This window comes from Protopterus annectens, chromosome 8.part1 (genome assembly GCF_019279795.1).
Source record: "Protopterus annectens isolate FY-2018-M chromosome 8.part1, PAN1.0, whole genome shotgun sequence".
NCBI classification, from domain to species: domain Eukaryota; kingdom Metazoa; phylum Chordata; order Ceratodontiformes; family Protopteridae; genus Protopterus; species Protopterus annectens.
In genome coordinates, this window is record NC_056742.1 from 539,653,365 (window position 1) to 539,666,809 (window position 13,445).

Consider the following 13,445-nt stretch of genomic DNA (forward strand, 5'->3'; position numbering starts at 1 on the left):
ATATATCACCACTTTTATCTCCTCTCCTCATATCCTAATTGTTAGTAACTGAGCCTCATCTACCTCTAACCTTGGCATATTTATTTCTTCCATAAACATCTCCATTTGAACTTTTTTCTTTATTTCCACATTTCTCTGATTTATACAGATTTTCATAAAATTTCCGAATTATTTCTATACCTCTTCAGGATCTGTGGTTACTTTCCTTATTATAAGCTCAGCTCCCTAATCTTGGCAACAGCCCTTTAGACTTTCTGTTGCTGAGCCATTGTGCTAAAAGGTTTTGTTCTCTGGAGTTATTGTCAAAAAACAGTGAGTTAACAAAAATCTTTCTAAACTCGTGCATATTATGAAGGTAATACATTACTTTCTCTTTATCACACTGCAATTCTGGCTCTTCTTCTTTTTGAGATTCACCCTATTCTGAAATGCTTTAACCTTTCTCAGACCCTCTAAATAATTCTTTTTATTTTTTAACCATACCTTTTTCTTTTATTTCCACCCTGATTTTAAACTCCACTTTAATTTTACCCCACTCCCTAGCTATATTTTCAGAAGAAATTTCTGTCTTTCATAATAACTCCTCTTAAGTTCCTCTCTATTTAACAGGTAGGTGGGGAAGTGCCATTGTCTCACTTTTATTTCATTACCCTGCATTTTTATTTTAAATATTATTGGTACATGATCCGAAATAGTTATTGGATGCATATCAAGACCTGCAATTAAATGCACATGTTCTTGTGAAATATAATTTCTCTCTAGCCTAGCCCAGTTGTTGTACATCGAGGAATAAAATGTAACTTCTCTCTCTGAACTCCTACTGCTGAATTCACATCTTTCATAACAAATATTTTCATAAATTTCTTCAAATATCTACCCTACTTATTATGTTTATCCTTTTAGCCCCCCCCCCCCAGACACATTTTCACTGTTGCAAATCAAATTCCAGTCCCCACCTATAAGTAATATTTCCTGCTTAAATTTGATTTTTTTTCCCAGAATTTTCTTAAGCTCCATTATAGCAGGTTTTGGTGGAATATAAATTCATACCAGTTTAATCCTCCACCCTTGCCAGTAACCACTTACTACTACAAATCGGCCATTATTATATTTTTTCCTTTTCAATCACTATTGAATTTCCTCTAGCAATTGATATAAGTGCTCCTTTTTCCTTTGTTCCTATTATTCTGCTGAATATCCATCCTGCAATCCTTTCTTTATCAAATTCACATGCTCTTTCTTTCCAAATGTGTCTCCTGTAGCACAGCTATTTGCATTCTGCATTAATATAGTTTACCACTCTTTCTTTTTCGTATATATCTGTGAGACCATTCACATTATGATAAGACATTATTATTCCCAACTGTTATGTTTAACAGCTTTTTTTAAATGTCTAGTTTCAGGTTTTGTGTTACATGCATGCATTAACATTTGGCAGGATGCTCTTTTATACAATTGTTTCTTGTCATATCCATTTGAACCTCTGTCATATCTTACAAGACTTTTTTAATGAAGACTCTCAAAAAAAGCTCTCAGAACACCCCTAGAACTATTTAACTTAATATTAGCACACAAAACTATATACAACTTTAAATAATTAAGTTTAACCCTCCTAATAGGAACAATTGACCCAGATTGACAGCCACACTGACAGGCTTGGAATACCCTATAATGAAGGTTATCTGTGCTAAGACAAACAGTACAGCCAGTGGCTCCATTTTTTGTCTTATCTGTATTCCTCTCCCTGATGTAAAAAACAAAGCAAATACTTTCAGCCAGTACATTCTAGCCATATATAGAAAGAATTATGTTTTTTATTGCCCTGTTGTCAGCTTATCTCTACAGAAACATAAGAACCAGATACACAGTTGCCTTCAACATACACTGTGAACATCTATTTACTAGAGGAAGACTTTTTGTTGTATTCACTATTCTTTTATTGACGTGTCTCCTTAAAACTTGTTATTAGGTCAAATGTAACGCCTTAATTCAGTCACTTCAATACAAAAGAAAGAAAGAAAAATCATGTCAGCTTTACTTACATCATTCTCTTTTATCCAGGCATTCTTCTCTTTTTACATTCAGTGCCAACATTTCTTTAACTGAACAAGAAGAAAAAAAGAAAGAAGAAGGAAAATATAGGAGCACCTGTTTACTTTAGTTTCCCTATTACACAAAAAAACTGAAAAAGCTTTACTTTATACATACATACATATTGTAAATAACTCCCTAGTCTAATTGACTTGTAAATACCTACTTATTACTGTTTAGACTTAATATCTATGTTAGCAATGATAGTGACTATATATTTGTAAACTTTACTAATTGTGATATAACTCTTTTTTTTTTTAAATTGTACTAACATATTCTTTTGCTTCATGTACTCGTCTTGTACTGTAATAACCTGTTGTTTAATAAAATGTATCTATGGTGCTTTTCTCCCCAGGACTCCATTGAAAACAGGCTCCTTTGGCCCAATTGGACCATCCTGGCAAACAAGTTTCAAATAAATAAATAATAAATAAACGATAGCATGCAGTATATGTCATGTTTTATAAAAATACTGTTAAGAACAACATTTGTTTTACTTACAGTTACGTCTTCCCTTCCTTAATGTTCTTCCAAATATTAATGACAGGAAGTAGGGCATATGCTTTTTTTAATTAAATCAAAATGTCCAGTATTTTCAGGTTTTCTTGTTCCATCATATTTCACCAGTGTAATTGCTACGTTGTAATCCCACATGCATTCATTACTTTCCGAGTTGCTGTTTTTCTTCCTGTTGATCTCCATCTCCAAAATCCAATCTCTGATTCATTTCCAACATACTCCTGGTTCTTCTATTCAACATCTGTGCTTTTCTGTCTCTCAGTCATTTTTCTTTGGAACACTGGAAAAGGTTTCACTGGTATAGTCTCTCTTTGTGGGTTTTATTATCAGAAGGATAAGAAGCAGAGTCCCCTTCAGTTTGATGGCTCACTTTTTTTGGACACCCTTTAATATTTCCTTCTTAGCATATTCTGCATCAAAAAAAAAAAAAAGACTGACCCTCCATGAAAAAATATTCAGAAGATTGCTGGATATAGCAGCTTGAATCTCACACCTGCTTCTCAACATTCCTTGATTGCTGCAATAAATTTATTCCACTTTGTACAGTGAGTAATCATTTTCTACAAACACTCTACTGTCCCCAACTTTTATTACTTTGTCCTTCTGCCACAGTTTTGTCAGAATCAGCTCTTTCTGCTGGTAGGATTTATATATATATATATATATATATATATATATATATATATATATATATATATATATATATATATATATATATATATATATATATATATATATGTGTGTGTGTGTGTGTGTGTGTAGGAGCGCTACAAAATCCTGAAAGCTCAAAATACTGAAAACTCAAAATACTGAATCTCATAATACTGAAAAGACACAGGATACCAACACGTACTATATTCAAGCACAAGTACATACAGAAACAAATAAAACACAAACCATATTACTCTTCTCCAGGTATGAGCAAGGGGCCTTGCCCACCTGCACCCCCACACCCCCCTGCTATTTAAATATATCAGCTCTGAGAGTGCACTTAGTATAGTGAAGCGCAATCTCAGAGTTGATATATTTAAGTAGCAGGGGGTGTGGGGGTGCAGCCCCCTACATGGGGGGTGCTGGGGGGCTTGCCCCCCTGATTATAGTTGAAGGATAATATGTTTCTGTACGTACTTGCGCTGGAATATAGTAAGTGCTGGCATCCTGTGTGTTTTCAGTATTCTGAGATTCAGTATTTTGAACTTTTAGGATTTTGGTTTCAGGGTTTCGTAGCGCTCCTATCTAGCTATCTTTATATATTTATTTATTTCTTTTACATCTAAATGTTTTTCTTTTTTTTCTTTACTGTTATTTTCATTTCTGCAATCCATCCATGAATGTTCAATTTTGTTACTCGTATAACATTTCAGTTCACATTTTGTGCATCATGTCCCATTTCCCCACAAATATTACATTTTCTTTTGTCACAGTTACTTATCAAATGCCCTTCTTTTCCAAAAAAAAAACTGTGTTTTGGGTTGTCCCCAGTATTTTACAAAACCCCTGTTCTCCTTCACATTTATAATGTTTAGTATAAATATATATTTTTTCTCTTTGTATTTTTAATGCAATATTGCAATCCCAGCCACCAATCCATAAACCCCTTTTGTCATAAACGTTGGCAATATCCAGTACTTTTTTACATCAAGTTTTCAAATGTCATTTCAAAGTCTTGCTACCGCGGTTTGAAATTGTACATGGGTCTTATTTTTGTTTCCCTGTTAAATGCTTTTATCACATAAAGGTTCCACGAGTAATAGTCTTTCTTTTGTCAGATTCTCCAATAAATTTTCCATTGAAAAAAAAAACAGTCTGAAATATAATATCATAAAATGTCTCTTTGTTAATACGAATAAATGTTCTTACTTAATGTGTGTTTACACCCAAAGGAGCTATTAAATTGTCTAACACTTTATACCTGTCCAATTATTTGTCTTCTTTACTTTGAATCCTTACCACACACTTCCATTTTTCATTTTTATGCCTTCTTTTCTAATATGACTTTCTCTGCATGTATTTTCATTTCCGTCTCACCACTATTCTTCAGGATTGTCTCTGTATCCTCCATTTGCATTTTCTCCATAACATCCCCCAAAAAACATCTCCTTCATTTTCTGGCTCACTCTGCACCACCATTTCTTTAAGTAAATAATCCCACAACCCTCCCAACTGGAGGGATGTAATTATACATCCATCATTTGCTCACTGATCTCCATCAGATTTCTTTGAAATGTCTTCTCTGAGTCCTGCACACATTCTCCATTTTTGATATTTGCTTTCTCCTTCATTTCTTTCACTACTCTATCATCTCCTTCTCTCTCCATCTGCTTCCTCTCTTTTTTCAGGCTGCCGCTGTGCCTGGAATGGAAACAGAAGTGCTCCTCCAGAATGGGTCCCACTCATGACAAGGATAAGTAAGGGAAGTTCCCTGATGGTTTGGTCAAATTTCCCTTTGTGGTATAAATACCACCTTGCGTCTTCCCGGAAAAGAGATGACTAGCCTAGTGGGACCAACTTGGTCAACAAAGGATAAATAAAATATCATTCATAGCTCTAGAGAGACTCACTAATTTGACAGCTACATGGTGTTACAATTACTTGTTATAAAAAAAAAAAAAAACACTTGTCATATAAGGTTGTGCAGACAGGGAACCTAGATAGTATTAAATGTAGCTTGATGTATGATACAGCATCTTGCATAGGATTATGTTATATGGCTGTTACCTGATACTGATTTATAAATCATTTTCAAATTTGAATCCAAGAGGACCCCCCGACTCCTATAAAGATATGCAACATTTCAGAATCTCAGAGGCTACAGTATTTGTTTCCCCCTCATCAAATTCAATGATCATCTTATTTGGAAGTTAAGGATATAATTAATGAATATAACAGCTCTGGTATCTTAACTAGTAACAGCCGCCAGGAGAGGGATGTGTGCTGAACTGGAATGAGATACCACCATGAACTGCTGCAGAAGGATGGTATGACAGAGGTGTTTCCAGATTGAAATGACCAGTTAACGCCAGTGTTTGACCTTTAAAACTGACTTACAGAAGATGATAACTTCTGATGTTGTGGAACTGCTCTGGGACAGAACTCTCTGACAGGGTCAATTAAATTGCCTTACCTTTTGGATTATACATGAAATAAAGCAGTAAACTAATTCCAAATGAAAAAAAAAGTTTACTAGTATACATGGCAAGTAATAAAAATAAAACAAAAGCAACAAAATAAATAAACATATTTCTTTATAGTAGTTTGATTTGATAGGCATTTTACAGTGAACTTGAAAAATCATAAATTTTGAAATAAAGGCTCATACTTACAGACTGGTGCAGTATGGATCACTGAAGTAATATGACAGGGCATCAGTGTGTGTGAAGTCAAAGCATGGAGATCTGCAGGTCCGGAATGGGAAAAGTGGATCAGTTCAGTGTGGGCTCCTGTATACCAAAATGGGCAAAATGGTTAGTGCTTCACTCCACAGAGACCATGGCAGTAACTTAGTTTGTGCTGTTATGTTATATTGTTAATTAGTGTCAGTACATAAACCAGCACACTGGGAATGTGCTGAAACTGAATACAAGGATTACGACAGCATGGACCTTTTTCCAAATCTTGCAACATTTTTAGGGTGACATTTACGATAGGCTTTCTAATGGTACAGTAAATTGAATGCTGCCTTCACGAGTCTTCAGTATCTAATTAAAGCAAAGTTGAAAGGGAAGTTGTGAACGCTTCACTATTCAATCCAGCTTTGTTACTAGTCCTTTTTAGATTAACATACAAACATACCTAAATACCAGTGTTATAAAGAGTGACATATTACTTTTTTTAAAACAAAAAAGCATTTTTATTAAATTATCACTTGTGACATAGACAATCATAGATTTGTATAAATGAAAACAAACCATACTGACATATTTTCAGTTGCAAACATTATACATTACTTATAATCTATCCAATCATTGTCAGTCTAACATTACAAACCACATTCAATTCCTGCCATCCCTTTAAACCTCTTTCCTCCTCCAAAACAGTATTCTGCATGTATTGTTTCCACAATTCCCATTTTTTCTATGTAGTTTGTTCCTACCCTTTTCTAAACATCCCACTTCCAATTGTCTTATCTCTGTTACTATATTCACTCGACTCACTTATAGCTTATCTTTAAAGTAAGACATTTATTTTGTGCCCTTTTTTAGCAGAGTTAACTTCAATGCACTACTTTTATATTTCCTGTTCATAAACCAATGCATCTTTCCTGTATTAGGATATGACCATTTATGACGGAAAGAAAGGTGAAACCATTACCTCAGCTGGTGTTGTCCTTAGTATTTCTGTGCCTCTAATGATTAAAAAAAAATGCAGGAAGCATACCTCAATGAATTAATGCAAATCACATTGATCACGTTCTTAGACAGGAAATGGTTAATTAAAACAAATTTAAGGAGAACAACTTAATGAGTATGGTTTCGTCTAGCTAAAATATAACGCAAAATGTTTAACTGTTTGTTTTCCTCATTAGAATGTTATTTCTGTTCATCTTCTGTAAGCAGTTCTTTGAGTAAGACCACGGAAATAAAGTTAATTTGTTTCATGAAAAAGTGTTGTCTTTATTATTTACTGAGATACATCATGTGGCTATACATTTACTTCTGTTTTAAAAGAATGTACTGTAGACAAAAGAATACTGTACCTTTTTTTGGGAGGGAGTCTTTCTTTTAAATGTAGACTTCTATTCCTCAGTACTAAACTTGCTGCTTAGCCATTTTACTAATGGTTAAGCACCAGTTAAAGAAATCAGTGCCTCACTGACAGCCATTGTGAAGGGAGAAGTCCTTTTACCTTAAGCTATAACAATGTTGGAGCTGGCAATATAAGCAGTGGGTACAGAGGGTAGTGTACCCTACATTTGGGATTATTATGGACTTGACACTCCACAAAAAGTTGACATTTATGAAGGCTCCTTTTGCAAAGCTTATTTTTCAGAGTTTTCCCGTTTGGCCCCTTTGGGTGTGATGACGTTGTCTGTGAAAACATTACTTTTTCTGTTATACTACAGATCCCTCTTTTAGGACAATGTAGGGGACTCTGTTTAGCAGACTAATAGGTTCATCAAAATGCTGTAGCCATTTTTTTAATATAAATTTATTTTACACTGTTGTTCAGATCATGTACTTAGGATATACACCGTATGTAAAAAATAATATGTTTAAAACATTGTGGAAGGCTAGGACAGGACCTCTGGGTTAATAAAATGGTAGCAGTTCCCATTTTGAAAATGTAGGACAGGAGGCTGTGTTCTAAATATGGAGAGATAATACTTCTCAGCTTCCCTGACAAAATATATGCCATGTTGCTGTCAGGCGGGTAGAAAGGTAGCAGTCGAGTTTCATTAAAAACAAATGCAAAGTCCTTCACGTAGGCCATAATAAGCCTGGTGTGAAGTTTCAGCTGAGATGGGGGGAGTGCAACTGATGGCAGCAAGGTGGGAAAAGGAACTGGAGGGTGTTAATCACACCTAGATTGGACTACCAGAAGCATAGTGACCGGACAGTGATGGCAGCAAACAGAATACTGGTGTGTATCCTCATGGGACACATTCCAGAAGCAAACAGGTGATGCTTCCATTCTACAAGGTCCTGGTCAGACCACACTTCTGAGTCCTGTACACAGTTCTGGAAGCCAGACAAGGAAAGTGACATCAAGCTGTTAGAAGGAATTCAGAGGAAGACCACCAGAAAGAGCCATAGAGTTGAGGGCAAATGAGGCCAGAGGAGCTGGAGCTCTTCTCACATGAGAATAGAGGGGGGTGGGGGAAGGGCAGTTAAGATGTCACCCTGAATAGGAAGGAGAAAGTGGTGAATGAGGAGACACGGGAATCAAAATGTATGCTCTAACTCTTCCTTGGATCTCCAAAAGCACCATTTTATGGACAGGTTGTAGATCCAACAGAGGGATCCATGAAAGGGAATACCAGAACGTATGGTACAGAATGAACTTACAATAATATTTAAGAGGGTTCGGGGCAAGAGAAAAATGAATAAGTAGATGACAGGGATGGAGATAAAGCAGAATGCTGAAGCACTTAAAACAGCAGACTACCCAGACTTGATTTTTCTTTCTGCTGTCAGGCAGATGTTATGTAAGGAAAAGGTGACCTGGGTTTGATTCCTGAGGACTAGAGAAGCAAAACTGAATCCATTCTGGCCATGGAATAGGCCATTCCCCTGACCATGGCACAGCAGATTCCATCCAGGCCATGGAATGCAGGATCAGTTGTACCCTTGCACGGATGTATGAGGGGTCACTGGTTTTCGTCAGTACTGCCTACATACGTTTTATGGACTTGAGAATACATATGCCCATGTACCTCAAAATGTCTTTGTGAGATGTGTTACAGCCATATGGAATACTAACACCACTTCTTTGTGTCATTTGGTCCCTGAATCTGGAGAGCAAGACTTGTGTCCACATTCTCACTATCAAGTCAAGCACATTTGAGATTGATATACGACTCGGCTAAAGTTCTTCCCCTCCTAATTGTGATATTCATAGGCTCATAGATTCATAGGTAGATACTAAGCAAATGGTCCAGTGGACCACTGACAGACAAACCATTGTGATTCTCATAGAGTAAGGCCAGAGTTGACTCTATGGATCTGCAGCTACTCAAGGTTATATCTGAAGATAGTTAGGGAGCTGTTTTGCTTGGCATGGACATGATGCCTCTTCCATTAATAGAAGATTCTCTGGGACGTATTGATCCTATGAATAGGTTCTGTTTACATTGTTATGTAGAGTTAAATCATTATAGTGGGGATCTGTGGTGCTTTCAGTTTTATAAATGTGTAAGTGACCAAGCAAGACAGAGTCACTTGTTGCTCTGTACACCAGACAGAGGTCACTACACAGAATTCTTTAACAAATATAAAGATAGGCTTTTAGTCTTTAATTTATTTATTTGTTTATTTCTGTTCTCTCTATATTCTTACTTTAACTGTTGCCTTGAATATTATGTTAGCTTGTATACTCTATTTATTGTCATATGAGTTTGTTTATTTCTATTTTATTGATATGTGAATCTGTATACTCTAGTTTCTTGTAATGCAAATCTTTATACTCTAGTTTTCTTGTAATATGGAGCTTTTCTTTCTGTGTCTCTTCTGAAAAAGAGTTATCATGCTCAGTCAAAAAATGTAAAATAAAATAAATAATAGTCACTCTGTAGCTTAGGGAGCTCATACCTGAGATTTCCTTTGTAAGGAAACATTGAGATTTTTCTAGTTGGGTGATATGATTGGATAGGAGTTATATCTGAGTAGGAGCCCGAGGTGTAAAGAGGCACAATGACTTATCTTGATTGGGAGGATACACCTTTAGTAATAACATACATAGAGGTCAAAGAAAAGTTCATTGTCTATGTTATGTTCTCAGGTCTCCAATGACAATACTACCACTACTCCTACCTACTGTCCGCAATCCATGCCCCTCAACCCTCTCGTTCCAGATCCTTCCTACTCTCCACAATGCATTCCCTCACCTTTCTTACTCTCAAATTTTGGTTAACCACCTGGCCTGCTGCTCTTTTTCTACTTTCTGGAACACTTCTGGCTCTTCAGGAGCTTTTTGTTGCTTCTAAATGTCTCACTCCGATGGATACCTCACATATGTCCTACCTACCTTCTGAACCACTCAACCCAAGGCTTTCTCTTTATGGTTTCTATTAATTATGTTATCTTCTCCACATCCCATCACTTAAACAATGATTTAACTGCTGACTTCTTCCTCAAACTCTATATAATATATATATATATATATATATATATATATATATATATATATATATAATGGTTACCATTAGATAGGTTAATTGTGGTTAAGATTGACCTGTATATGGTCGACCCACTTTGGTTGACACTATATATGGTCGGCAGTTGTGCAACAAAGGATGTTTCCCAAGGAAGGGGAATATGGCCCTTCCCTGAGGATCTTACAATCTCAGAGTTAGTATAATTAGTTACTAAGGGGTGAAAAGGCACAGCCCCCCTACATGGGGGTGTAAGGGCACACTTTATTTTAATATAGTATGTTCCGAGGAGTAATCTCAGCGCTTGCACAGATGAGTGTCGGCATTCACATTTCAATGTTTTTGGGTTAACGTTAAACATGTTGACCTGATGTCGACTCAACATATGTCATTACTTCCACATATTATAGGTATAGAATTCTTACTATGCTGCAGTTAACTACTTGAAAATTCACTGTATAAGGTGTGCAAAGCAAACAGTGCTGAAACTATGGAAAGTGTATGCATTCAATATCCTACTGCATGCAGGTTCAGACAGAATATTATAACTACAGTCCTATTTCTGCTATCAAATATCATTCCAAATTCTATTACCATAAAATGCCAGATCAGAAATATGTTTTACCTAGTAATTTTGAAAAAGAGGTAGATGATTTCTCTGAATGTTGTATCCATCACATCTCTGGATGTTGTATCCTGACGTAAAAACTCCATCTAAAAACAACCTCAAGGTTATGCTGACAAATGCTAGGAGTCTTAACATGAAACTGCAGTCACTGAAAGCAGTCCTCAACTTAGAAGACGCAGACATTTGTGCAGTCATGGAGACCTGGTTCAAGGCTGTGGAGACCATCCCAGCCATACCGGGTTACACCTCTTTCCACATGTTTAGACCACAAACTGAAGGCGTGAAAACTAAAGGAGGTGGTGTATCAATTTTCATTAAAGATAAATACACCTCCAGATTGGTTAAACAATATGATTCCCTGGAGATACTTCAGGTGCAATTAACTAATTGACTTAACTAAGTCATTGCCAGCTACAGGACCCCTGCCATGAATCAGTACACCTATTTGGATCAACACGAGTCTATCAAGATACATCTGAACACCATGGTTTTGGGTGACTTTAACTATCCATCCATCGACTGGGTAAATTACTTGTTCTCAAACTCACTCGCACAAAGGTTCCTCAATTTCATTAACTGCAATACCTTGGACCAGCTGGTTAACACCCCCACAAAGGGTGCCAACATCTTGGATCTAGTGCTTACCAATATGGTGGACCACTATAGCAGTCCCACCGTGTGGTCTTCCCTAGTGAGATCTGACCACAAATCAGTCTCATTTGAAGTAACTATCACACCTGACCCCCCCAACAGCAACTAAACTAAAAAACTTCTCCAAAGCAGATTATAACATCTTACAGGATGGTATAAATAGCTTCTCTGCACCTATCTCCTCAGATGGAACTTGCAACTATGCTGAGTTCTGCACCAAAGCTTTATACAAACACCTGTATAACTGCATTGACTTAGCCGTACCCGATAGGACCAAAACAAGCTCTTCAAGGAAGTGAAAACCTGCCTGGTGGACAACTGCCATTAACAGGCTTTACAATAAGAGGAAGAAATTGCTAAGAGTAAGAGGGAGTGACCCTAAACTGGAAACACTCCCTCATCAGCTCAAACAAGCAAATAAGACTTCTTGTGAAGTCCTCCAAAGCAAACTATGAATGCAAATTAACTTCCTCAACTAAAGACAACCAAAAGGTGTTCTTTAGTTACATCGGTAACCTAAAAGGAAAGGCCTAGATTTGTGCCGAACTGGTAGTTAATGATACCACATATACTGAGCCTGTGGAAATAGCTAACCTGTTTGCTGATACATTCTGTGAAAACTTCACTCCCCTGTCCCTGCCACACATACCCCATGACATTCCTGCAACCTGTCCTCTACCTTATATCTCTAAAGAGCAGGTCACTAACACTCTGTCTATGGCCAAGAACACAGCATCTATGGGACCTGATAACATCCCAGTCTGCAGCCTACATGGGCTCCAACAAGAATTAGGAACACCATTGGGTACTCTTTTCAATCATAGTCTAATCACCGGCTTGGTTCCAGCTGAATGGAAAATGGCCACTGTTACTCCCTTGCACAAAGATGCTGCTTCAAGAAACAACAGACAGTGGTAGTGATGGTCAATAAAGACTGGAAAGTAGATGGCTTAGCGTATAAAAACTTTATTCCACGCTTTCGTCTCAGCAAGACTTCTTCAGAACAAACAGTAAAAACCAAATCAGAACAACCACAGTAATATACTAGATTTCAAATAGTATAGACCAATAAAAAATCTTAAGCAATTAATTAATTAAAACCACATGAAGCCACACTTAAGTTTTTAAAGCAACCATCATAATAAAGTAAGACTGTCAGGAAACCACTGAAAATGAACTAAAGCTTCCTAATAGTGAGTTTCCTGTATTTTAAAAAACATTTGATGTTAATTGCATCATTTAAACCGGGCTTTTTGTCAGCTCATAATTTAATCTGCCAAGTAGTTTCTTTTCATGTTAATGGAAACAACACATCTACTAATAACACCATTTGCAATTTGGATATGACTGTGGACTGTAAAGGTATAAGAGAAATTGTGCAGAAAAATTGGAAGATTGTGGAGGGTAACAACGTCTTACTCATCATCTTAGGCCCCAAACCTAATTTTGTGTATAGAAACACAAATTATCTTAAAAATGTTCTTGAAAGAAGTAGTAGTAAGATAAACAAGCACCTTGGGGATGTTAAAATGGGGATGTTTAAATGTGGTCATTGCAATTTCTGCAGGTTTATTTCAGAAGGACCATATATTTTTTTACCACATTTGGAATACACTATACAAGTCCCTGGCTATTTTTCTTGTGCAAGCAGGGGAGAAGTGTACATTGGGTTATGTAGTGGCTGTAATTCATGTAGTGGCTGTAATTCATATTATGTAGGGATAACCACCCGTACTTTAAAGGAGC

General features: G+C 36.5%; 1 protein-coding gene across 2 annotated transcripts in view; it reads right to left on the reverse strand.

Moving 5' to 3' along the window:
* LOC122810440 (hepatocyte nuclear factor 4-beta-like) overlaps nt 1–13,445 on the reverse strand; it is a 954,244-nt gene that overhangs the window by 21,953 nt on the left and 918,846 nt on the right. The window contains exons 9-10 of one of the 2 annotated variants that reach the window (XM_044082059.1): nt 5,934–6,050; nt 2,043–2,102 (exon numbers count right to left, since the gene is read on the reverse strand). In XM_044082059.1, coding sequence (XP_043937994.1) covers nt 2,044–2,102; nt 5,934–6,050 — 176 coding nt within the window. In that variant the 3' untranslated portion in view covers nt 2,043. The remainder of the gene's footprint in view (nt 1–2,042; nt 2,103–5,933; nt 6,051–13,445) is intronic. The other variant, XM_044082058.1, reaches the window with a different exon arrangement.